The 27,593-nt window shown below is 36.8% G+C and overlaps 2 protein-coding genes, 1 long non-coding RNA gene and 1 pseudogene across 3 annotated transcripts; 2 read left to right on the forward strand and 2 right to left on the reverse strand.

The window, feature by feature from the left end:
• Nucleotides 1-1,719: 1,719 nt before the first annotated feature.
• On the forward strand, nucleotides 1,720-2,149 carry LOC132636903 (uncharacterized). Its single transcript, XM_060353977.1, has one exon. The coding sequence runs from the start codon at nucleotides 1,720-1,722 to the stop codon at nucleotides 2,080-2,082; it is 363 nt and encodes a 120-aa protein (XP_060209960.1). The 3' UTR covers nucleotides 2,083-2,149.
• Nucleotides 2,030-4,946, reverse strand: LOC132638002 (uncharacterized; annotated as a pseudogene).
• Nucleotides 4,947-5,259: 313 nt separating this feature from the next.
• LOC132636904 (uncharacterized) lies at nucleotides 5,260-26,813 on the reverse strand. Its single transcript, XR_009581485.1, has 4 exons — nucleotides 26,620-26,813; nucleotides 10,867-10,923; nucleotides 10,569-10,761; nucleotides 5,260-8,124 (listed from the first exon to the last, which is right to left on the reverse strand). It is a non-coding gene; the product is annotated as an uncharacterized LOC132636904 (long non-coding RNA).
• LOC132636902 (uncharacterized) lies at nucleotides 12,182-16,235 on the forward strand. The gene is made up of 6 exons (XM_060353976.1): nucleotides 12,182-12,319; nucleotides 13,040-13,133; nucleotides 14,363-14,557; nucleotides 14,639-14,683; nucleotides 14,926-14,998; nucleotides 15,922-16,235. The coding sequence occupies exons 1-6, from the start codon at nucleotides 12,220-12,222 to the stop codon at nucleotides 16,102-16,104; spliced, it is 690 nt and encodes a 229-aa protein (XP_060209959.1). The 5' UTR covers nucleotides 12,182-12,219; the 3' UTR covers nucleotides 16,105-16,235.
• Nucleotides 26,814-27,593: the final 780 nt, after the last annotated feature.

Here is a 27,593-nt window from a genome sequence, read left to right on the forward strand (position 1 = left end):
AGATGAAGAAGATAACGAAAATGGACAATTAAATTATTTTTGAAAATTGACATCTAAGCTTATTGTCTCTTATTACCATGCTTTCTTCCACAGAAGCAGTCAAAGAAATTTGCTGTCACTTTTCAAGCAAAGTTGATTTTATAGCTCCTATTTTGTCATTTTTAACCGGAAGTTTGATTGATAATTTGATTTTAACTTTGTGAAGCTTATCTTTCGGCAGGCTTTAATACACTCTGTATCTTTAGGTAGATTTTAATTTATAGTAGAATAGTTCTTTTTCTCCCTCTTGATTTAATATACTTTCCCCAGACCCCATTTGTGGGACTACACTGGGTATGTTGTTGTATTTTACTGTATCTATCCATTTTTAGTTTTTTTGTGGACTTTCAATATCGTTCTCAATTTAAACTTTGGCCATGGAAGTATAGTTCAATGGTCATAATGCGATTAATAGTATGACAATTCAAATATAAGCTATAGTCTACTAGAATATCGAATTGGGTCATATTTGCTCTTAAATGCGGCTAGGAGTAGTAATTATGTGAACATAAGTAAACTTGCGAATTGGAAGAAGATAAATTCTCACTTGTGGACAAAAAATATTTTTTTCTCAACTCTTACTTCTTGTTAATTGCTTGGCATTACTATCGAACTTTTTGCACTCAAAAAAGGAAATCAAATTTTTAATGAAAAACACAACCCAATGTAAACCTTCCACAAATATTTTTCACTCATCAGTCATCAAGCAACGTCCACTGAAAAACACGGCTAAAAAGAAATCAACTGATAACAACATTTTCCAATAAACATTTTTGAGTGAGAACATATTCCTTAAATATCAAATCGTGGTTCCGCTTCTGATTGCCAATCACTTCTATTGCGAGCCTTTGCCACACACAACTACCATCGCGCAAACCCCTATTACCAGCCATCGCCGCATAGTTATTACCACACAACTATCATCACCAACCGCAACCAGTTGACCACCTTCAATCAGCAATACACAGTCATTTGCACCAGCCACTACCGTTAACCACCACTAGTCACCGTTGCACAATTATCACCATCAGCCACCTCCACCAAATCACCAACCACCACATCTCATGACATGTAAATGAAGATTTAAAAATAAAATAAAATTTATGAGTATAATATTTAATGAGTATTATTTTATGTAATGTTTATATTTATTGATCTTTAAATGAAAGATGAATTATGCACATTCAAAATTGAGTAAACAAATACTTCGCTTTAAATATCCCGTGTTTAAATTTAGAGATAATATTTTAATAATAGGTCGTGTATTCAATTTTTTTTTTTTTTTAAAAGGCTTCAAATTTCCTTATGTTAAGTTAAGATTCTCACATGCTTCCAAACCCTACGCAAACCAACTAGAGGAGTTTTGGAGTCCTCAAATTTGATACCCTACATGTGTTTTTTCTCAGCTCACATGAACATAAAATTATGACAACCTTCCAATAAGATAACCTTATCCACCAAATGGCTAATAAGACCTAGCCACGTAGGACAAAGAAAAATATGCCTACTCCAAAGATCAAGTTTCCACCTCTCATTAAAAATCCTCTCTTTATCAACTCAATCTAAGTGAATCTTTTCTTCTCTCAAAATCAGATCATATATTACCAATACCATACTCTTTACATTTTAGAGGAGAGAAAAATTTAAAAATTTCAATTCTTCAGAGCAAAAGGCAAAAGAATGGCTACTTCTTCAATAGTTTCAATGGCAATGCCACTAACTTACACAAGCCAAAAGAAGCAACCAATTGTTGAAGCTTTCTTTAAGCCATTGCCAATTAGGCCCTCAAAACAAATTGTAACTTCAAAACAAGTTGCTAAGTTTGTAGTCAAAGCTTCACTTAAGGACAAGGCAGTGGCAGGACTGTCAGCAGGTGTACTCACAGCATCAATGGTTGTACCTGATGTAGCACAAGCTGCTGATGGTGTGTCACCATCACTCAAGAACTTCTTGCTTAGCATTGTGTCAGGTGGGGTTGTGCTTGGTGCAATTATTGGTGCAATTATTGGTGTCTCCAACTTTGATCCTGTTAAGAGGGGTTAATTTTATGCCTTTCTTTTAATTGTATCTATATATGATATTGTTTAATTTTCAAGTATTGTTTTGTGTATGTTTACATGACAATTAATTCCTTCGCTTTTTTTTTTCCGGTGTATTCATCTAGTATTCGAAATAGCAAAGGCCCGTGATAACGCTCTTGCTGAATTAGGCTAGTAAGATCGTGTGAAAGAATTAATTATGCGGCTAATTTAAATTTACAATGTGTAGGGCTCACTAAAAGATGCACTTTATACTATCGAGTTAAGACATGTACATAGTTGAAGGTGGAGAATCTCGTCCATCTTACCATACTTTTGGTAGTATTTTCTTAGTTGTAATTTTGCATAGATATATAAGAGGATCCAAGTGAACATACTTAAAATTTGAATGCTAAAGCAACAATATTTTATTGTTTGTGTGATTTATAGTCTACTCCCAATGATATTTGCCAAAAGATAATTGCTCAATCTCGAATACACTTTTTTTTCCAAACATCAATATGACTGATTTTCGAAGATCTCACAAAGTTTGGTGCCAAAATGTAAAGATGTTTTGTAATCAGATGATATTCTATAAAGTTGTTGGACCTTGCTTTCCTTTTGGATCCCAATCAAGCATGATCTTTACCTTGATGCCAAGTGCTCCCTGTACAACGCAAAAGAAAAAATGAAATATCACGAGATAGCAATGATAATAAGAAGAATAAAAGAAAACAAGCCAAGAAAGCACTTATTTTAAAAGTGCTTTTCGAAAAGTAGTTTTGTAGAACATTATGTGTTTAGTTAATCAACTTGAAAATCACTTTTGCCAATATTAGAATAGTACGTAAGTAAGTGAAAGAAAAGTGAAATTATCAGGGACCACATAAATACTGATTTGACAATAACACCCGCGTAGAGTATGTATGGTTTCATCCCATTAATATCTACCAAGGTTCAGAGTTATATTTTAATCCGAGGTTATTATGCTACTTAAACAAAGCCCATAATGCCGTTGACATTCAAAAACTCAAGCTCGAAGTCACTCAAAGAATAATCATCAATGATGTTCTCAATGCAAAGCTCAGGCACCAATGTTCTCAATTTCAGCACCTTTGTCCATCCTCTTGACAATACTGGCAAACATTGGGGTCCAAATCAAGCACTTGCTGAAGTGATAAGATCATTAGTCATAAAGTGATACATTGCCCCTTTGTGCATACTGATTTCTAAATCAAACTCGTCTAATCGGGGTATAGCAATTAGCTAAAAGATTAATGTCATGAGTTTCGCCTTTCCAGGTCCTACAAATCAACAGTTCCCAGAAGATTGTGTCCAACCATCTTTAATCAACTTAATCCTGTGTACTGTCTGTTTCTTACCTGGCTAGCTAATATTTTCTTAATTGTGTCTGGATCTGCATGTGGTTGCGCATCAACATCAGATATTATTGGTATTCTGGGAGTTCTGATCTCTGTTACACCCAAAGCAGCTTCTAATCTTGAGACAGCTGGATTCATAAAACTTGTGTGGAATGCTCCAGCAACAGCTAGACGTACCTGGAACAATTAAATCCAATGTTAAGATGCAAACACCATTAGCAGTTGGCGGCAAGACCTATATTAGCATTTGGAGAGAAAAAGGAAATACCGCCATTCGTGCTTTGAACGATTTTGCTTTTGCTTCTACCGCTTCAACTCCTTTAACACCTCCAGAGACTGTATAATTTCCCTATAAGAAGATAGTTCAACAACAAAACTGGGAAATGCTTAGCCAGGTGAAATATTCCAAGAAATATGGAATTTATTCTGGCTACAAAGCTTTTGGAGAAACAGGGCATAAGAAATTTGCAATCTGAACTTTGTTGGCTTCATCAACTTCCTCATTAGCTGCATCACACAGTTTCTGAACCTTCTCGGAATCCAGTCCAATTATACTAACCACTGCACTTTTTGCAGCATCAGCAGCGTCCCGGACAGAATAGATATTGTCAGAGTTCCATGCATGACACATATTTATGATCATTAACATTACCTGCATAGCTTCTCCTCTGTGCTTAACCAGCTTAAGCCCCTCCTCAAAACTGGCAAAGGCAATCAGATTAGTGGATCAATAATGAAATCGAAGTACTTGCATCTTAAAGTGTGGGAAGGATAAGAAAGTACATCTAGACATAAGCTACTCCTAAAGCATAATGTTATGTAGGGTAGCAACCTGAAAGCTCCTGCAAATGCCAGAGCAGTCTATTCGCCCAAGCTCAGAGCACATGCGATGTCAACAGAATCAATTATTTGCTGACCGCCCACGAGCACGGAGCATCTCTACCGCAGCTAAGCTAGTGACATAGATAGCTGTCTGGGAACAAGTAAATAATGAGCAAGTCAAAATTGATAGTATAATTTATATCCTATTGTCATCACAAACATCATCTATAAAACTTCCTCTGTCAACTGAAAGCAAAAATGTGCATGCATTGCAGAACCTTCTGCTTTTCCTTTTGTCTATGTGGTTAATGGGATCATGTGTTGTAGTTATTAATAAGTCATTCTACATAACCTTAATACCAAATAAGAGGTGTGATTCAAAAACAAGAAAATATGATGAAACAAATACCTGGCTTAGAAGTTAGAACAGTGGAGTCTAACTTCTCTTTTGGACCTTTAATACATATATCCAAAAGGTCAAACTCAGCAGCGTCAATTACAGTGATCGTGCTACTATGAAAAAAAATATTCTAGACGTGTCCAATTGGGTGATAATTTTGAGTTCTCTTTCTTTGTAGGATTATATTGTCTCCCTATTGCATTTGGTCAATTGAAAGCGCTTCCATTTTCTTAGGACATGTCCAAGACTTGATGTTTTGCAAAGAGAGCAGCAAAAATTGGCCATGTAAAATCAATCACATAAAAACTTATATCAAATTCAATATTATGTCAAATCTGTGCTAATATGGAAAAATTATTACTTTGGCCTGGAAATTGCATCTGAGTCAGCACGTACATATGTTCTACAGCCTTATTATTTTACCATTTTAACCGTCTTTCTCTATAGGAGTAACTGGGCTCCCTTCTTTCATTTTAATAATCAGATGCTCAAATCAATCATGTGTTGAAAAAGCAAAGGAAACAACTTACATTATTCACGGTTAAAAGATTTCGAATAGCGGTCCCGAATTCGAGTTGATTCTACTTCAACGCTTCATCAGAGAAAGCCAATTAAACAATTCACAATCATCATCCTTGCGGAATTGGATCATCCATTTAATATACAAAAGAAACTCCAGAGAAATCGAAAATAAGTAGGGTCCTGTCCTTAAGATTCGGATAAAGAAGAGTTTTAAACCTTTATGGTGCTACCTCCGTACAAGTGCTGCATACAAGTTCCTATACATATTATTTTTATGACCATTCGATTAGTCTCAAAATAAAATTTAATTTACAGATGCCTGCTGTTATTAAAGAAAAAAGTTACAACGAAGGAGTGCAGGACTTTGTGCTTGGTGCAAAACTTCATGAGAGATACAATTGAACCCACAATACAGGGAACTTAAATCATCAAAGTATTAGCATCAAATCTCTAAAAGACGATCTCTCATACCCCCTACTGACGTGTTTTAAAGCCTTGTGGGCCTAGGTCCAAAGAGGACAATGTTACTAGCAGGCCGGGCTACCAATGGTATCAGAGCCACTCCTGTGTCAGCTTTGTTGATGTGCGCCAAAATTCAATTAAGTTTAGGCAAATCCTAGATAGGCAGGGCACACCTCAGTGCTGAGTCTAGGCAAATGTGACACCCTAACTAGGAGAATCCCTACATCGGCAAAACACGAGAGGGATGCTGGGTATCTAAGGAAGCATGCTTTACCCCTTAGTGGCGCGTTTTAAAACCGTGCGGGCCTAGGCTCAAAGCGAACAATATCACTAGCAGGTTGGACTGTTACACAAATCCCAAGGGAGAGGAACATAAAAGGAAACAAAGATATGCATCCAATGGCTGTGGAGTAGTGATCAATGAAGTGGGTTAAGAATCATGAGGTCTCAGGTGCAAAAACACTAGACGGTTTTTCTCATCTGTCCAAGCCTTGGTGGACACAGTTGCCCAGTACCTGTGCTGTTGGGAGGTAGAAGATACCCTGTGAATTGGTGGAGGTGCGCACAAGCTAGCCCGGACACCACAGTCACAAAAAAAATCAACAAAGATAGTGACTGCTAGATCTCGTCAAGCAAAACAATTTATAGTAAATCGAACATTAGCGAGGAGAGCGGGAGAAAATAACATACAAATCAGGAACCAGGAGGTGCCTTAGGAGTGGGATTTTGCTACCCTCCTCTTTGTTTTAGTCAACTAGTACAACATATTGTGCTTTGGTAACACTAAGGCTATTTATGTCAGACTTTACTAAGGGCACCTTTGCCTTGTTGTTAGGTGGTCAAGACAATTCACAACAAGAAGGAGCTTTCATTGGTTTGTCATGTCATAAAAATTTTATAAGATCAATCTATTCTTGGGAACATCATATTCTTTTGTTTAACCTTTACTACAGTTGCTCTTGCTTTGAGCACGATGCAATAATGTTACAATAACCCTTCAACTTTACTTCATAGAAGGTCTAACATAACCATCACCAACTGATGGTGGGACTCTTGTTTGGCATCTTTGATTTAATTTTGAGACTGATCATGGGAGATGGTAGTTCCGAACAGTCTAAATGTGCAGATATCCTTTATCTGAAGAAGCTACATCAAGCTGTGTACAGATGGGACAAGAGGACCATGAATATAAAGAAGTGATAATCACTACATAAATCAGGGCAAAAGACAATTACTGTAAAACCAAGAGCTATACAATAAGTAACTCAGACATCTCAGCACTGCTTCTAGAAGGTCCTCCAACTTTTCTGTTGTCACGTAGAAACAGGGAAAATGCCAAGGGTCTATCAGAAACAGCCTCTCTACCTCCCAAGGTAGGGGTAAGGTCTGCGTACAATCTACCCTCCCCAGACCCTACTGGGTATGTTGTTGTACTAAGAAACAGGGAAAATATACTACTATTGCCTTTCACCACGCAAAAATCATAATAACTGATTATGCGTTGTTGAATGAGGAATATTGCAAATCAAAGCATCCTTATAGAAATCATATATGCGACTTGGTTTACTAAATCCTCAAGCTAGATTCTAGATGTCCGAGCCTTAGAAGGAAGACTCAGTTTGAAATGTCTGTTTATCAAAACAAACATTGAACACCTACTATGGTTGTCCAAAATCTTAATCGACAAACCAATCATAATGAACCATAAACTGAATTATTAATTAATTGAGCATGCATGAAAGGAAAGGTGAGAGCAACATAATTATGCATGTGATCATAGTGGACGAAAGCCAAATTAGTTAAGCTCTAGGATAAGAAACATTGAACTTCAAGAAACTACCTAGTCATAGCTCCAACTGAGAAAAAACCCTGAAGAGTTCATTCAATCTGACTTTCCAAGAGATTTAGAGGACCATATCTCTGTTAGACCTAACTCAGTGGTAAATTGTTCATGGTTGAGGATTTATGAAACCTTAAAGACAACAATCAGCACCAACCTCACCACCCCTTCATCCCCAAAGAAAGACCTGATGCTTACAAAGAGAGAAGAGTGTCATATCCAAGGCACTCTTGAGTTGAACTATCTCGGAAGAGAGAAAATTACATCAATTACAAATAGGCACACATAAATCAGGAACTTCTCTCACTAAACTAAAACTAAAAAAATGTCTGGCGAAAGGATAAGATTTTATTAAATGAGAAGCACTGAGGAGGTACTTGCACCAAGGGTTTGGCCTAGTGGTCAAGAAGTGGGTAGAGAACCATGAGGTCTCAGGTTCAAGTCCCAACGGAGATAAAAACACTAGGTGATTTCTTTCGTCTAAGCCTTGGTAGACAGAGTTACCCATTATCTATGCTGGTGGGAGGTAGCAGGTACCCCGTGGAATTAGTCGAGTGCGCGCAAGCTGGCCCGGACACCATGATTATCTAAATAAAGGAAGCACCGACGAGACAAACAGTATCGGTCTTCTACTTCTGCCTGCATACAGTCCGAAAGAACCAGGATATCAAAAAAATTAGATGTTACACTTCTTTTAAACCAACCATACAAGAATACCGTGCTCACTATTTGTAGTAAGAAGCTTGTACAATACAAGTTTTGTCAAAGATGAGATCGTATAAATCTGGAAATATGTTTGCTAAGGCAGTATTTATCCAACCAAAGTCTGTTCTTCCTTCTATTTTCAACCTCTAAGATTGTAGGTGAATTGAATTCATCCCAGAAACTTTAAATTTGCTGCTATATTACTATAAGGAGCCTTCACCAGCTTTGCATACTAGGAAGATTCCATCCGATATTTTATAATCGCAACTTTTTCCCAAAGTTCTTCTTTTTCATCATTAAACGGCTAATGCCATTTATATGATAAATTTTTCTAGTATATTTTCAAATTTCCAACTCCCGTACCACCATCTTTTTTGTCTTTCATGACTGCCGATCATTTCACTAAATGATGCTTTCTATTGTCACTCCCACCTTCCACAAAGGGTCTGATCTGTATCTATTTACAGACATTGCAAATACTAGAAGGCATTCCAACACATGCAACATGCTACCATATTTCAATGGCAAGTTACCGTACCTAGTGACCCTGAAATTCTCTCATTCCAACAGACTATCCAATGCACGCATTGTCAAACACATAACATCAGAATCATTTGAAACGCGTGACGTGCAGTTGAAACTTCAATTCTTCATTCATGTAAATATCTCTTAGAGCAACATTATTAATTCAAGTGGACGATTTCCCTTTAACCATCCTTTTCTTATTTCTGGTGATGATCTATATATATTATATGGTGAAGGTTTTTCTACCAAAACCTTTTAATAATTAATCATCTTTCATATTTTTCATTTGTGATGCATTTACAATCAGAAACTAAAGCAAGTGCACTTATTTTTTTTTAGCAACAAGTAACTTCATGACTGAAATATTTTTGAGAAAGATAATTCATGATTGAAGCAACAACAAGCGCGGCACTAAAAATTCATGATTGAATTATTATACTGACTAATGCACCACCTCAACATTTTGTCTTCAAATTGCAAAAAAGATAGAACAGAAAGTTGTTTATTTAGATTGGACCTAGTGAAATTTCCAAAGGAAAAAAGAATTAAATGCATCTCAGAAAGTGCCAAAGGTAAGTAGCTGAAATCCATATAATCCTGGTAACCTCATAAAGAACCAGACTACACTTGTTCTTTCTCAAATAGTATCAGATTACACTTGTTCAATCAGATTACAGTTGTTCCCTCTGTATCTCTCCTCAGGCTTATACTTGTTCCCTTTCTATCTCTCCTCAGGCTTACACTTGTTCCCTCTCTATCTCTCCCGGTTTCTTTTCACTTTTCTCTCTAGTGCTGCTATAAAGAGCATCAATTTTTTCCATAAACTAGAACTTCCATCACTTGGTAAGATTTGTTCCGCGCTCTCTCTCCCTCTCTCTCTTTGCATTTCGCTTTCAGATTTGCTCCTTTGTTGCTCAGGTGACAGATTCAACTCAGGTTAGGTCTGAGCTTTTCTCAATCGATCAACTTTTTTTTAAATGACGGTGGTGTCCGGGCTAGCTTGTGCATACCTCGACTCTTCAACTAGGTACCTGCTACCTCCCACCAGGATAGGTACCAAGTAATTCTACCCACCAAGGTTCACCCAAAAAATTTCTCACTGGAATTGAACCTTGGTGTTTTAGGTTTGCAGCCACTTGATTGACCACTAGTTCACGCCCTTGGGTGTGAATCAGTCAATCATTTAGCACATTCCTTCTTGCTAGCAGTATTATTAATATACTTGTTCAAAGAAGCCTGCTGTGGAGGCTTTAAAAGCTCTTCTGTTCCAAAAGATAAATTTCAGTGATGTAGTTTTACTCTAAACCCTAATTGTTTTCTAATTTAATGTCAACTAAGTTAAATTAATTACCCTAAATAGATTTGCAAGAATTCTGGAGCATGAGATCACTAACCCTGTGTTGTGAAGGAGTAAATGTTAGAGATGCCTGTAAAAAATGTGGGGATCTATAGTTACAGGCAATTCATAGGTACAAATGTCAAGAGGACTTAGTGTCTAGAACTGAACACAAAAGATAAATTTCAGTGATGTAATTTTACTCTAAACCCTAATTGTTTTCTAATTTCTCGTCAACTAAGTTAAATTGATTACCCTAATTAGATTTGCAAGAATTATGAAACATGAGAACCCTAACCTACGTTAGGAAAGTGTAAATGTTAGAGATGAATGCAAAGACTGTAGGAACCTATAATAAAGTGGCAATAGATAGGTGTAAATGTAAAGAGGACTTAGTGTCTAGAACTGAATCAAACATTTTCCCAAGTTACGTAGAGCCAGTAATCATATTCCTATTAGAAATAACAATGGTCGTTATGTTTCTATTTTTCTTCTAAAGATCTGGTTTAGAAATTACCTTTTGCCCTATTTTGCAAACTTTAGAGGCCTTGAAGTTGCATTTAATTCTTCAATAGCAATTTGATTGCTATCCCAAGGCAAAAAGGTACAGTGCTGGTAAAAGTGGCTGAACCTTCATTAAGAAACACAAGAGTATGCGCTGTTCTGCAATACTCAAGCTTCTGTAACCTTGTAGTTGAAACTCCCTGTAACTGTAAAAGAAGATGCCATTAACATTCAGAAAACAACAACAACAACATACCCAGTGTAATCCCACAAGTGGGGTCTAGGGAGGTTAGGATGTACGCAGACCTTACCTCAACCTTTATGGGTAGAGAGGCTGTTTCCGATAGACCCTCGGCTCAAAAGAAAACCTACTCAAAATGTCATTATCCTAGAAAATGTTAAAAATGCTTTTAAAGTAATAACATCAAATTAGAGGAATATAACTTACATTACTACCTTCAGGCCTACCATATACGCTCAGCAGTCGTGTGAAGACTATTTTACTTCACAGGAGAGATACATGATTCATATTCACTACTCAAACTCAATTTACAAAGTGGACATACATCTACCAAAAGAACCAAAAAAGAAAAAGAACTAGTGTGTCTGCTTATTACAAGACGCAGCTTAGTGCTAAATCCAATTCAAAGAGTAGAATCTAGAAGCTCGGTCCATACTAGATCAGACTTACAAAGTAGGCACACATTATTCATAACTCAATGAAGAAATATACAGTGCATTTCAATTTAAAAGATGTAGCTTAGTTTTAACTTCAATTTGAAGAGCAAAATATCTGAAAGCTTGATCCAAATCGATAGATTCTATGTCACTTGCTCATTCCAGGCTATACTTAGCGATTGTACAACCTGAATCCTTTAACTCATTAACGGGAGATAGCTATATTTATGGATGCCCTAGGACTAGAAAACCTAAACCTATCCAGTTGGCCGTACGAGAGCTGCAAGATACCAGAGTATTCAGATGGCAGCATTTTCCTTTTAAAGGGGTCATGAGATGGTATAGTTAATGTAGAAGCAATTTAGTCAAATGGTTTTTATAAAATAAACCCTTCCTTCGTTCCATCTAGAATTGTTGCAACTACAATTAACTTTTAGTCCTCTCACAAAAGTTCAAAATAGTAATGCTAAAAATTGTACTGTTAATCAATTATTACCTTTCAAAACTTGCTCTGTTAATCTTTTCTTTGGGTGTTCTTTACCTCAATCTATTTATTCAGATTGGCCATATTCCACTCCTCATATTTAGGTACATTAGTATGAGCAAGCAAAGAAACACACTTTTTCCATATTGAGATAATCATTATTCTAATACCTGAGGAGATAAGTATCCTTGTGAACTGATTATCAATATGTTCATTGCATTAATCCATACAATCAATACAACATAATGAATGCCACAGAGTTTTTGGATGTTTGTATCTTTTGTGTTCATATTTCTACATATCCACAGTTTCTCTTGCAGCTCTTCCTGTTATTTACACTGACTTGTCTAATCTAGTCTATAAGTAATCTATGAATTTCGGAAGTTGGAAATAACCCTCATAGTGCAGAAAGCACAGAGGTTCTCTGACAATGGACACGGGAAAGGGTGACCAAAGATCTGAAGTGAAAGATTCTAAGAGATCAGTCAAAGCAGATGCATCGATGGTTTGCAAGCTCAATGAGATTTTGAAATGTTTATGTTGTATGCTATGCAGTCAACTGTTTGAAGAAGCCACCACTGTTAACCTTTGCCTTCACACATGTAAGTTTCAATGAGTTACTTCTCCGTCTGTTTTGTATTTGCATGCATGGACACGTAAACATACATTTACGTATGTTGTATAACCAGGTCTACACCTTTCTCACTTGATATTATTACCATAATAATACAGTAGCACTAGTTAATAGAAATATCAATACAAAAAGCTTCAGTTTCTTCTTTTCACCAAGGAGAATCTCAGATACTTAACATGTTCATTGGCATGTTTAGCACCACAAACTAACAAGCAAAATGCACTTCAAGGTAGATGAGTGTCAAAACTACGGTATAGGCTGACAAACTTGAGATATAATTGTCTTTACTTTATGATAATAGAAGTGTAAAATTTTATGAGCTCTTTAAACTACAAGAAGTGGCAGTAATATTCTCATGCCTTGGACATAAAGAGTCGGAGGCGGATGAGATCCTTTTCCAAAATGCTTTTCTCTTCATAAAGTAGTAAGCAAACATCTAGTTATCAAGTAACAAGTGCATCTCTTCAGCTATCACCATTTGTAAATCTCTTTGTTGAGATGGGATTTATCTTTCTTTTGCCATTGATAAGTTTGTCCATTGAGATTGTTAGCTGCTTTGCTGAGTAATGAAAGATTAGCTGGTTTGCTTAATCATATGATTCTCATTAATGCTCATCAAGAAGTTAGGAAAGAACATGAAATTGAGAAGTTATTTATCTAACTTATAACAATTCCTTATTGCTTGCAGTTTGCAAAAGGTGTGTATATCAAGCAGTTCAAGAAACTAAGAACTGCCCACAATGCAAAAAAGACCTAGGTTCTTCACCTGAAGAGCATCTCAAGTAATTGCTGGACCCATTTCTCTTTCGTTTAAGTTTCAATGTTTTCACAAGTAAATATGTGGTCAGTAACTGCAAAAAGAAATAAGAAAATATGTGGTAGTTTATGTTGATCTAAGTCTTTTGACACGCCTCAAGTAAATGGTCTAAGAAATATAACAGGAATGGTTAGCAGCTCATCAACAGTTCACTTCATGGGCGCACAGTTCTTTAAGAGCCATTTTCTTTTAAAGAACTTGATCACTTGGCAATTAATGGAAAGCCTTCATAGGACTACAACGTTTTAAAAAACCTTTTTTTTATTTTAAGCCCTTCAAAACTTCACTTCAAGTCTACGTGTTCATTAGAATATGAAAGGAGTATAGATGCCTTAAGGACATGAAACAATTTGATAGATAATTTGTATCCATGAGCACCTATCATGTCAGACAGAACGCGGAATCTTTTCGGGCCTATATACCTAAACACATAAGGCAGCTGTGTTATTAAAAGCTACCACTTTATTGACTAAAGTGATGAAACGATAGAAAGTGAGTGTTATCGCTTCATGAGTGAAGCCATGTGCTTCAGTGAAGCGTGCATTTAAAACAATGACGGGCAAAGTGATCCAAACGGGAAACACCCAGTGCATTAAATCTCAACTTTGAGAGTTGGATTAATATCGGTATATTGTATATTGAATGTTGAATATCAGTTATTTTAATGCAACTTAATTGTTATAGTACTAATTAATATATGTTGGGTATTTTAAAATTTCTTGTAAATTGTATGTCTCACTTCAAAGAAGTGTACGCTTCACTTCTCCCTTTTCACTTCAAGCCACGTGAATCTTGTGGCTTATTAGCCCTCCAGGCTTTTGAAAACACTGTGTTGCAGCATGTAAGGGGGATCAAAATGTCTGCTCTCCAATAAGTTAACACTCCGTTGATGGAAGGCACACCAGGGTGGAAACCCTATCTCTGCTTTTCTTTTACTAACCTTTTCTTTTATGGTCGAGAAATCCGTTTGAGGCCAACATTTAAGACCAACCACGGCCTTTGAAACTTGGGGATAATGGACCTGTCCCTCTACCCTTCTCCACTTAAACACCAGATTCAGGTTGCATGGTGCATAGATCAAACCTGTGACTTAAGGCACAAGTCCCGCAACCTTTGCCACTTGAACTAAGCCCTAGGGACTCTTTTACTAACCTTATCTCTTCTTTTTGCCAATGGACTGCATAATTTCAACAGAGATGATGAGAGAATACAGTCCATAACACAGAAAATTCAGTTCCTCCTAACTGGAAAAGGACAACTGGAATCAGAAGCTAATGTTGTGAAGCAAGGAGCTGGAACCTCCAAGCCACCTGAAAAGGAAGTTTTGGATGAAAACCCAGAGGAACCTTCCTCTTTCTTGTTTACTTTTGTACCACTGCTGGGAGATAAGTAAGTACCATACCAGCCACATAGCTCTCAAGGTTCTTGTCTCATTTATCTGACACAACTTTGTTCTTTTACTCTTGGCAGGAGACGTAGATTGCGTGCCATTGATTTGTCCCTTATCCATCTCCAGTAAGAATTTCACATGCATGCCTATGCATCTATTCTTTTAGCATAGACTGAAGTATAGAGCAGATTGAATCCTTAGTTAGATACATGCATGCAAGAGGGGCCAAGCTATTAATTGCATTTCACGAGATAGCATCAACACTAGAATTCAATTTCTGTCCTCAATATAGATCTGTCCCCTATATTTTTAAATCTCATTTTCATCACCATGTAAAATGAAATGACTGATTTTGCATCACTTGCAGGGACAGTACGATGCCAGTATCTGCAATCCAGATGTACATCGCACAGAAGCTAAATATGGAAGATCCTACCGAGGTAATGATTTTGCACACAACGTGCTAAGCTAATCTCAAAGTATTGCCTTTTCTTGTTTAACCAAGAAAGTATTGACTTTATGCATTAGAAGACAACCACAGGGTTTAAAAAAACTTTTAAAAAGAAGTGAAAACCTTTTTGAAATTCTTAAAGGGGAATCGTTCAATAACAACATACCCAGTGTAATCCCGCAAGTGGGGTCTGGGGAAGGTAGGATGTATGCAAACCTTACCCCTACCTTTGTGGGGTAGAGAGGCTGTTTACGGTAGACCCTAGGCTCAAAAGGGGGAATCATTTAATTCACTATAAAAGTGCACAAGCAAAAAAACTCGTGAACTATATATTTAGTCAGAGACTTCTGCCTCAGACGCCGCATAATTACTCGAAAACTTGTGACCACCCATTAAATGAATTTTTCCTCTTCATTTTTAGTTTTACAGAAAATACAGAAAAGAGTCAGCCTTTCTGTGGTTGGGAAACAATTGAATGAGCTAAAATACAAATTAAGATCTGAGCACCAGACATCTGAGCATACACTCCGACTAGCTGTCTCTTCAGTTTTCTCAGTTACTAGAAAACTAATGACAAATATTTATGCCTTAATGCATTGTCCAAATTTTGCATTTCATTGAACTAGTTAGTAATATAAAATCATTTATTAACTACAATTGTCACATCAAGAACTAAGAAATTTTAAACTTTTCCCCTCTATTTGGATTATCTACTAATGTTTACTTAACGTAGATAAAGGAACCTATGAATGAGAGGGGGAGCAAAAACAGTTGAATGATCGCGAATTAAATAACAAAATAAACATGTATAGAACAGTGAAACAGATTCTTGTTTTATACTACACAAAGATATTTAGAAAAAATTGTCAAATTAATGCTTTGCCACTGAATCTTTTAAAACACTTTGTGCAGGTGGATGTTGTATGCTGTGGTGAAAAGCTAAATGGAGATATGACAGTCAAGGACATTCAGCTTATATGGATGTTGCACCTTCCCAATTCAGAAGGGAGAAAGAAGAATTGGGACTACAAGGAGCTTATTATTGAGCTAGGATACATCAGAAGCGAAAAGCCTACAACTTCCCAAAAGAAATAAGAATTGTGGCTATCTGGTTTATAAGCAATGAACTTCCTATCCCACAAGAGACTTAAAGACTATCAGTAGACATTTCCGTACTTGCATAATAATAGCCTCAGAGCTATTAGTACCTTTCTTTGCTTTATTATCGGCAAACAATCTATGCTTTGGACATGTGTTTTGAAGTTTCCTATAAAATATTAAACTATGGACTTCTATATACCTATAACCAGGTTGCTTGGCTGCTTGTCTTTGTATCTCCCGCAAATATACAATGAACAGGTTTTTCAGAATGCACCTTACAGTAAGCAGGTTTTTCAGAAAGTCTGATTGACTTTCACTAATTTATATTCCTCTACATGCAGATGGACGTAAGGCTATTTGATACTTTTTTACCTATCAGCTTTTACGATAAGACCTGATACCCCTCCATTTCTGTCTTTCTTCAGCCCCTCCATTAGTGCTCGACATACAATTCTGACTTAAAGAGTCAATTCAAGCTTTTGATATATTATACAATTTCTGACTTAAAGCTTCACTTTACTACTTGAAACTGTTTCCCCCAGCTTTTTATTAGCTTTTGATATATTATACTATTTCAAAATTGACATACTATTTCAGTTGTGATTATAAAAATGTAACGGAAAGATCACTGTACTTATTCCAGACTTGATATGAGGTCTTCTCAACGGACTATTTATGACATAAATGACTACGACATTTGCTCATATTCCAAACTATTACTTTAAACACTTCTTTGTCAGACATCATATGATACTTTATCCTAATGTTCTACTCATAGTCTCCAAGCCAGGCAAATTGAGTTATTTTGTAGCAGATGGAGGAACAAAGTCAGAAGCTCTTGGCTTTCCTATCCAATTAACTTCATTGATATGGATTTCTAAAATAATCTTGCCATTAGACATCCAACTTTCCTCCTATAAGAAATCTTTAGCTAGTTCATGTACCTCTTCAATATTACCATATGTATCATGTAACAAACCATCACAAAGACAATTCATATCATTGCATGAGAATTATATCGCTACCGGTAGACCAAGAAAAATAGTTAGAAGGAAGCAACGATCTCTAGAAGCTTAACCTTTAAATTAGCCCTCAAGGCTTTGGATTAGTGGTAAGAGCGCAACACTAGATGTGTGGCTGTGTGGGTTACGCGCACGTCACAAGTTCAAACCATGTCACGAACTAAAGGCTATTATTTAAGTGAAGGGTAGAGGGCCGGACCCATTATCCACTGAGTTTTGAACCATGCTCCACTAGCCCTTGGCAAATTTCAGTAATAAAAAAAATATAAAAAAAAATTGACGTTTAAATATAGAAAGGCTGCAGTATCACCAAGAAGCCACTTGACCTTCATGTTGTCATCCAGTTTGGCCAATTCCATATCTTCTCAGCAGGAAAAAAACAGTGTACTATTAGCATATAGTTGGCATACTGCATTTAGACAGAAAAGTTATCTGCCTAAAAGTATAAGATCCCTAAAACAGGAAAACAAACGAGGAACTGGACCCATACGAACTAAATTACTTCAATTACTATCCACACACCCTAATTTTCCTTTTGCTAGCTATTCATATCCATCTGTATCAATTTCATACTAACTTTTTTACAACAACAACAACTGTAAAACCAAACCAGGAATAGTTGATTTTGAAAGAGTAATAGTTTACTCTAAACCAACAGCACCACAACTGCAGTTGGAGAAAAAGTGCCTGTGAACTCTTCGGGTACAGGAGCCTCCACCTTGGCATCCCGTGTAATGACCACGCTCCTGGGGGTCCCGAATCTGGCCTTTCATCTATTTTAAACTTTTCTCCTACAGGTAGCCAAAGCATAACAATCCAGTGACATACCAACACGCCCTTGCTCTTTCTCTGGTCATAGAGCCTCCTACACCCCACCCCCACCCCACATGGACTCGTGTCACTCCTACACTTAACTCTCCCTCTACTAATAGACTTCTCGGTAGCCTCTTTACGCCCTGCTAGACAGCTCCTAACAAAGCCGGATCTACAGTGTAACCTATGGGTTCATGTAACTCAATGGCGGATCCAACGCGACGGTACTGGGTTCATTGAACCCGCTACTTAAAATTGTTTAAAGTCATAGATATGAACACATAATTTTAAAAAAAATATAATAGGTTCAGCTAAGAACCTTAAATATTGAACCCATCAAATTTAAATCCTGGATCCGCCTCTGACGGAATTCAATAACTTTTACTCCAATCCTGTAGAAAATAAAGTAACTTACTCTGCGAATCAAAGAAGGAGGTCATTCCCCCACCAATTTATGGGCCTAATACTACAATTACATGCCTAGCGCAGCATCAAAGTACCCCCCCACCCCACCCAACCCAAGGTAAATGATGTTTTCCGTCAAATTTAGTTGTTTTTAGCTAGGTCAATGAGTTCGACTAGAAATTATATGCTCTGGATAATGTAATTATAGTAATAATAAAAGCAAAAGTACTAAGAAACGTCAATTCTAAGCTCAAAAGTACTAGAAAACTATGCTCGAAACAACTAATCAATAACTCAAAATATCGTATAGTATACTGCTATTGTTTATAGTCAAAATCAAAGCACCGAGTTCAGCTTTCAAGCAAAGTAAAAACAGTAGAAGCACATGAAAACAACATAGTGTTAAGGAGAGGAAATATGGTGTACCGGCAAATATGACACAGTAGGAATGCCAAAAACTGAGAGCCCTTGAATTTTTGGGGCTGTTGTGGTGAAGAAGACGCTACAACCGTTTGCCTTTAGATTGCCCCGTCTCCCATTGATCTGTTTATTTGTATTTTTATTTTTTATTCTTATCTTATTTTTTAGTCTTCCATCTGTTTCCAACTTTTAAGCTTGTAGGTGAATTAAATTCATTCCAGAACCTTTAAGTTGCTACTATATTACTACTCAATAAGGAGCCTTCACCAGCTTTGTATACAAGAAAGATTCCATCCCCATATTTTACAATCGCAACTTTCTCCCACAGTTCTTCTTTTCAATCGTTAAACCTCCGGCACCATTTGTATAATAAACTTTTCTTGAGTATTTTCAAATTTCTAACTACCGCACCACAATCCTTTATGTCTTTCATGACTGCCGACCATTTCACTAAATGATGCTTTCTGTTGCCCCTCCCACCTTCCCGCAAGGAGTCTGATCTGAAGCTATTACATTACAGATACTAGAAGACAATTTTCAGCAGAATGATACATTTTTCCCAGCCCGTGCAACATGCTACCATATTTTCAATGGGAAATTACCGTACCTAGTGACCCTGCAATACTCTTGTTCCAACAGACTATCCAATGCACTCATTGTCAAGCACATATATGTCAGAATCATTTGAAAAGTGTAAGTGCAGTTGAAACTCTAGAATCATACACAATTCAAACGGCTAATCATTTACGGAAAAAGAATTTCTAAAGAAATCCAATTTGTGTTTAGAGCATCTTTTCTTATATTTTTAAGAGAAAAACTGTATTTTCTCTTCTTCATTCAAGTAAACTTTTCTTAGAGCAGCATTATTGTTTTCAAGTGGACAATTTACCTTTCACCATCCTTTTCTTGTTTCGATGATGATCTATATATGGTGAATTTCTGCTACCAAACCTTTTAATAATTAATAATCTTTCATATTTTTCATTTGTGATGCATTACAATCTGAAACTAAAGCAAGTGCACTAATATTTTTAACAACTACTAATTCATAACTAAAATACTTTTTGAGAAATATAATTCATGATTGAAGCAACAACAAGAGCACTAATAATTCATTAATTCACCACCCTAACATTTTGTCTTCAAATTGCGAAAAAGATAGAATACTTCTGACAAAAAGTTTTTTTTATTTGGACTTAGACTGATTGAAATTTCCAAAGGAAAAAAAGGTATAATACATAAACAGACCCTCAAACTTGGCCTCAGCTGGGTAGTATGCCCTCCAACTTTGGATGTGCACAAGTAGGCACCTCAACTTGTATAAAGTTGAACATGTAAACACAAATGCTGACATGGCACATCTAGACACCTCCAAAATTTATGTGCCATGTCAGTGCCACGTCAGTGCCATGTCAGCATTTATGTTTACGTGTTCAACTTTATACAAGTTGAGGTGCCTACTTGCCAGCTGAGGCCTAGTTTGAGGGTATGTCTATGAATTATGCCAAAAAAGAATTAAATGCATCTCAGAAAGTGCCAAAGGTAAGTAACTGAAATCCATATAATCATGGTAACCTCATAAAGAACCAGACTACACTTGTACTTTATCAAATAGAATAAGATTACACTTGTACTCACGCTATCTCTCCTCAGATGGTTCCTTTTCAATTTTCTCTCTAGTGCTGCTACAAAGGTCATCAATCTTTTCCCAAGGGAAGGAGCTTTTCTTAAACTAGAACTTCCTTCACTTGGTAAGATTTGTTCTTTGCTCTCTCCTCCCCCCCCCCCCCCCCCCCCCTCTTCTTCTCCTCCTCTCTCAAATTAATGAACCACCCTGACATTTTGTCTTCAAATTGCGAAAAAGATAGAATACTTCTAACAGAAAGTTTTTATTTAGACTTGACCGAGTGAAATTTCCAAAGGAAAAAAGAAGGCATAATACATAAGCAGACCCTCAAACTTGGCCTCAGCTGGAAAGTATGCCCTCCAACTTTGGGTGTGCACAAGTAGGTACCTCAACTTGTATAAAGTTGAACACGTAAACACAAATGTTGACGTGGCACATCTAGACACCTCCAAAATTTATGTGCCACGTCGGCATTTGTGTTTACGTGTTCAACTTTATACAAGTTGAGGTGCCTACTTACTAGCTGAGGCCTAGTTTGAGGGCCTGTATATGTATTATGCCAAAAAAAGAATTAAATGCACCTCAGAAAGTGCCAAAGGTAAGTAACTGAAATCCATATAATCGTGGTAACCTCATAAAGAACCAGACTACACTTGTACTTTGTCAAATAGAATCAGATTACACTTGTACTCCCACTATCTCTCCTCAGGCGGTTCCTTTTCAATTTTCTCTCTAGTGCTGCTATAAAGGCCATCAATCTTTTCCCAAGGGAAGGAGCTTTTCTTAAACTAAAACTTCCTTCACTTGGTAAGATTTTTTCTTTGCTATCTCTCTCTCCCCTCCCCCTCTCTCTCTGCATTATATGAGTTACATACACATTCCCTTTCAGCTTTGCTACTAACCACTGATCTTTCCTGTGTTGCTCAGGTGACAGATTCAACTCAGGGCAGGTCTGAGCTTTTCTCAATTGATCAATCTTGTTTTAAATGATGGTGGTGTCTGGCTAGCCTGTGCACACCTCGACTATTCCACCGGGTACCTGCTACCTCCCACTAACATCGGTACCGGGTAATTCTACCTTCCAAGGTTCACCCAAAAAGAAATTCTCACTGGAATTTGAACCATGGGGTTTAATGTTTGCACCCACTTGATTGACCACTAGTTCACGCCCTTGGGTGCGAATCAGTCGATCATTTAACACATTCCTTCTTGCTAGCAGTATTATTTATATCCTTGTTCAAAGAAGCCTGTTGAGTAGGCTTTGAAAGCTCTTCAGTTCCAAAAGATAAATTTCAGTGACGTAGTTTTACTCTAAACCCTAATTGTTTTCTAATTTCATGTCAACTAAGTTAAATTAATTACCCTAAATAGATTTGCAAGAATTCTGGAACATGAGATCACTAACCCTGTGTTGTGAAAGAGTAAATGTTAGAGATGCCTGTAAAAAATGTGGGGATCTATAGTTACAGGCAATTCATAGGTCCAAATGTCAAGAGGACTTAGTGTCTAGAACTGAACCCAAAAGATAAATTTCAGTGATGCAATTTTACTCAAATTAATGCTTTGCCACTGAATCTTTTAAAACATTTTGTGCAGGTGGATGTTGTATGGTGCAGCGAAAAGCTGAATGGAGATATGACAGTCAACGACATTCAGCTTATCTGTATGTCGCACCTTCCCAATTCTGAAAGAAGAAAGAAGAATTGGGACAAAATGGAGCTTATAATTCAGCTAGGGTACATCAGAAGCGAAAAGCCTACAACTTCCCAAAAGAAATAAGAATTGTGGCTATCTGGTTTATAAGCAATGAACTTCCTATCCCACAAGAGACTTAAAGACTATCAGTAGACATTTCCGTACTTGCATAATAATAGCCTCAGAGCTATTAGTACCTTTCTTTGCTTTATTATCGGCAAACAATCTATGCTTTGGACATGTGTTTTGAAGTTTCCTATAAAATATTAAACTATGGACTTCTATATACCTATAACCAGGTTGCTTGGCTGCTTGTCTTTGTATCTCCCGCAAATATACAATGAACAGGTTTTTCAGAATGCATCTTACAGTAAGCAGGTTATTCAGAAACTCTGATTGACTTTCACTAATTTATATTCCTCTACAGGCAGATGGACGTATGGCTATTTGATACATTTTTACCTATCGGCTTTTATAATAAGAGCTGATACCCCTCCATTTCTGTCTTTCTTCAGCCCATCCATTAGTGCTTGACATACAATTTCTGACTTAAAGAGTCAATTCAAGCTTCACTTTACTACTTGAAACTGTTTCCCCCCAGTTTTTTTTTTTTTTTCTTTGGAGAAACTGGTACTGTAAATATGCTTAAGTTGAGGTCTGTTTCCCCCAGCTTTTTATTAGCTTTTGATATATTATACTATTTCAAAAGCTCCAATTATGGAATATCGAATGACAAAAAAGTAACTTAGCCAACTCTGCTTCTAAATTTCATTGATGATGAGGTTACTATGTTGTTATTGTTTTGATTATTTGACAAATATGTATAACAGTATAAAGAATCAGATACTCTAGCAGAGGGGATATAATCGTCTAGTTATTTCAGACTTTGTGATAGCATGAGAGATCAAGTGAGAGACTAGGTATTCGATCAGGTCCCCTGGGCGTCGTATAGTCAACTCTACAGTTGTAAAGCTGCTGACACTATAGTACATCAGCAGAGTGACTTGACCAATGATCATAAGTTTATGGGCTGTCATCTTCACTAGCTTCTTCTACATATACAACATCATGTTGAAGTGAAGACTCATTCTTGCACAATCAAATTGCTCACATCCTAAGTGCAAGTCTCCACCTCTTGAGGTGCTCTCAAGAACAAAGCTTCAACAAGCCGACGGACCAGATCCCAGAACTGAAGATGCTTTAAGTCCTTAGGTTGTTGAGTCTTTGTTATTTTGTTCCTTAAATTGTAAACCTACTCTTCTCTTTTAAGAAGCTGTTTGTAGGTATCTCGAAGTCTCAAAAGTTGCTTGTAGGAAGTTTATCTCCTCAAGCTTTTGAGTGGTACACTAGGCTAAAGTTAGTCTAAATGTATTAGTGTGTGGGTGGCTAGAGTTAGTCACGGTATTGAATTCTCAAAGGGTGCCTTTGAGTGGTACACTAGGCTAGAGTTAGTCTAGGTGTATTAGTTTGCTTGGCTAGAGGTAGTCAAGTGTTGCTTACAATATAGGTATTGTAAGGGTTGAGGGACTATGAGAGTTAGTTCCTAGGTTGCAATGAGTTGTAATCTGAAGTTGCCCGGTTAGTGGAGTTGAGATCCTACTAAGGTAGGTCGTGGTTTTTAATCCCTTGAGCAAGGAGTTTTCCACGTAAAAATCTTGTGTTATTCTCTTACTGCACTGTCTCAGGGAACTGGTAGATAACCAGGTCCATCATATACTGTTTGGTCAACTCACAGCTTCTACCAATTGATCAATCAGTTTTGATGATAAAAATGATACAGAAAGATCACTGTAGCTATTCCAGACTTGATATGATGTCTTCTCAACGGACTGTTGATGACACAAATGACTACTAAATTTGCTCATATTCCAAACTGTTACTTTCAACACTTCTTTGTCAGACATGATAGGATACTTTATCCTAATATTCTATTCATAGTCTCCAAGCCAGGCAAATTGAGCTATTTTGTAGCAGATGGAGGAACAATGACAGAAGTTCTTGGCTTTTATTTCCAATTATCTTCATTGATATGGATTTCTAAAACAATCTTGCAATTAGACATCCGACTTTCCTCCTATAAGAAATATTTAGCTAGTGCATGTACCTCTTCACACTTTACCAATCTATATTACCATATGTGTCATGTAACAAACCATCACAAAGTCGATTCATTTCATTGCATGAGAATTATATTGCTATCACTAGACCAAGAAAAATAGTTAGAAGGAAGCAACAATCTCTAGAAGCTAGAAGCTTAACCTTTAAATGCGGTAAGAGCGCAACGCCTGATGTGTGGTTGTGTGAGTTACACGCACGTCACAAGTTCAAACCATGTCGTGAACTAAAGCTAAAGCGTAGTATTTAAGTGAAGGGTAGAGCGGCGGGCCCATTATCCACTGAGTTTCGAACCATGCTCCACTAGCCCTCGGTAAATCTCAGTAATCTAAAAAAAATAAAAACTTGACCTCTAAATACAGAAAGGCTGCAGTGTCACCAAGAAGCCACTTGACTTTCAAGGTGTAGTCAGCCAGTTTGGCCAATTCATATCTTCTCAGAAAAAGGAAAAAAAAAAGTATTATTAGCATACTGCATTTTGACATTTAAGATCCTAAAACAGGAAAACAAACGGAGAACTGAACCCATACAAAATAAATGAGTTCAATTACCATCCATGCACCCCCAATTTTCCTTTTTCTTGCTATTCCTATTCCTACTCCTACTCCATCTGTATCAATTTCGTAATAAATTTTTTACCACTACAGTAACTTAAAACCAAACTAGGAATAGTTGATCTCGAAAGAGTAATAGTTTACTCTAAACCAACAGCACCTCAACTGCATTTGAAGAAAAAGTGTCTGTGAACTCCTTTAATTTGGGGGTCTCCACCTTGGCCTCCCGTATAATAACCACGCTCCTCGTGGTCCTCTCCGGGCCTCCCATCTATTTTAAACCTTTTTTCCTATAGTTAGCCAAAGCATATATCCTACGACCCAGTGATACACCAACCACACCCCTGCTCTTTCTCTGGTCATAAAGCTCTTCATCCCTTTATTAGTCTTTCAACCCCACCCCCAACACAAACACGAACTCTTGTCACTCCTGCGTTCGACTCAGAATGACTCTCTTCTTTACTAAAATACTATTTCGGATGAATGGGGAATTACGTCGCTCCCTCTACTAAAAGCTTCTCGCTAGCCTCTTCACGCCCTACTAGAGAGCTCCTAACATAGCCGGATCTACAGTGTAACCTATGGGTTCACGGAACTCATTGGCGGACCCAACGTTACTGCACTAGGTTCATCTGAACCCACTACTTTCGATGCGGAGCATAAATCTATGTGTAAAGTTCATTAAAATTGCAACAAATAATAGATAGGAATCCATAACTTTAAAAATATAATCAGTTCAATGCTAACAACCTTAAAGATTGAACCCATCGAATTTAAATCCCGAATCCGCCTCTGACGGAACTCAATAGCTTTTGCTTAGACCCTGTAGGAACCCATAGTTCCAAATCTTAGATCCGCCTCTAGCTCCAAATCCTTATTTTGCATATCATAGGGAGGTAATTCCCCACAAATTTATGGGACTAATACTACAACTATATGCCAATTTATCGCAGATTCAAAGTCCTCCTCCTCCCCCCCCCCCCCCCCCCCCCAAAAAAAAAACCCACCCACCCACCCAAAACCAAAGGTGAAGGGTGTTTTCTATCAAAGATCAGTTTTTTTTAGTTGGGTCAATGAGTTCGACCAATAATCATATGCTCTTGACCATGTGATTGTAGCAATATTACAAGCAAGAGTCCAAAGAAACGTTAACATTATCATTATTCTTAATTTATGGGACTAATACTACAACTCTATGCGAATCTACCACAGCCTCAAATTACCCCCACCCAAAACCAAAGGATTTTTTTTCTGTCAAAAATTCTGTTTTTTTTTTTTTTAGTCGGGTCAATGAGTTCAACCAATAATCATATGCTCTTGATGATTTTACTGTAGTAATAATACAAGAAAAAGACTAATCATTATACTTAGAGAAACTGTGCTCAAATTAACCAATCAATAACCCAAACGATAGTACAGTATACTACAACTATTGTTTATACACAAAATCAAAGCACCAAGTTCAGCTTTCAAACACAGTACACAGTATAAGTACATGAAAAAATAACAGTGTAAAAGAGAAAGAGAAGAAATATAGAATACCTGCAAATATGAACACAGTATAAATGCCCCAAACTGAAAGCCCTTGAGTAACAATAGGGACATTTTTTGACCAAACTATTAACGGAGAGCATTTTCATTCAATTTCGCATAGTTTCAGGGCATTTTTTACCCTTAAATAAATCATTAAGCTTAGAGAAACTATGCTTAAACCTAGAATTCAGTTGGTACAGTATACTACTATTGTTTATAGACAAAATCAAAGCATTTATTTCAGTTTCCAAGCACAGTACACAGTAATAGTACATGAAAAATAACTTGTGTTAAAGAAAAGGGAGAAGAAATATATATTGCATACCTGTTAATATGAACACAGTCGAAATGCGCCAAATTGAGAGAGAGACCTTGAATTTTTGGAGTTATAACCGTTTGTCTTTAGATTCCCGAATCTCCCATTGAATCTTATTTTTATTTATACTTTTCTTATTTTTAAGTTTTTCTTTTATTTTTTTTGTTTGAAAACTTTGGTTGCCATTATCCACCAAGTTTATTTTTGGGATTTTTATAATTACCCGTTTTAGCCTATATATATATATTTTTTTTTATTTATTTTTTTTTTTATTTTATTTTTTTTTACCCCAAAAACCTCCCCCCCCCCCCCAACCACACCAAAAATCACGCCTGGTTTTTCCCGCCTAGCTCGCATTTCGTGTTTCACGACGCTGGTGGGGTGTCGCAGGAGGTAAGGGGTTGGGCTGGAGCCGTGGATACGTGCTGGTAGGGTCACACTTCAGGAACTAAAACTAAAATAGAAGTTTGTATACCAGGGTAAAAGTGTGTATAAGCACCTCTTATATATTATTATACACTTTTATACAAGGTTGATACATTGTCTACTATAAAGTTGTACATTATTGTATAATATTGTATATCGTGAAAAAGTGGCTATGCAGATGTAAATAAAAAAATACGGTTACATGGATGTAATTTCTTATGTTGGATTACACAGTATTGAAATTTCCCCTTTTTTTTTTAACTTAGACTGATATTAGAATCATGATCTCGATGAATATTTGAATTTTGACGTCTTCGTAGCATGTTTGGTCAAGCTTTTTGAAAAATAAAAAATGCCTTTTAAAAAAAAATTGTATTTTATTTTAAATAATTGAGGTGATTGGCCAAAGGTTTACAAAAATAAGAGTTTTTGAATGATGGCAAAATTTATCTTTCAAAAAGTGAAAAGAATAGTTCTTCCTAGAAACACTTAGTAGGCGTTTGGCCATGAAAATCAAGTATTTTTCATTTTATTTGGAGTTTTGAGGTTGGAGTTGT

Source organism: Lycium barbarum, chromosome 4 (assembly GCF_019175385.1).
Source record: "Lycium barbarum isolate Lr01 chromosome 4, ASM1917538v2, whole genome shotgun sequence".
NCBI lineage: Eukaryota > Viridiplantae > Streptophyta > Magnoliopsida > Solanales > Solanaceae > Lycium > Lycium barbarum.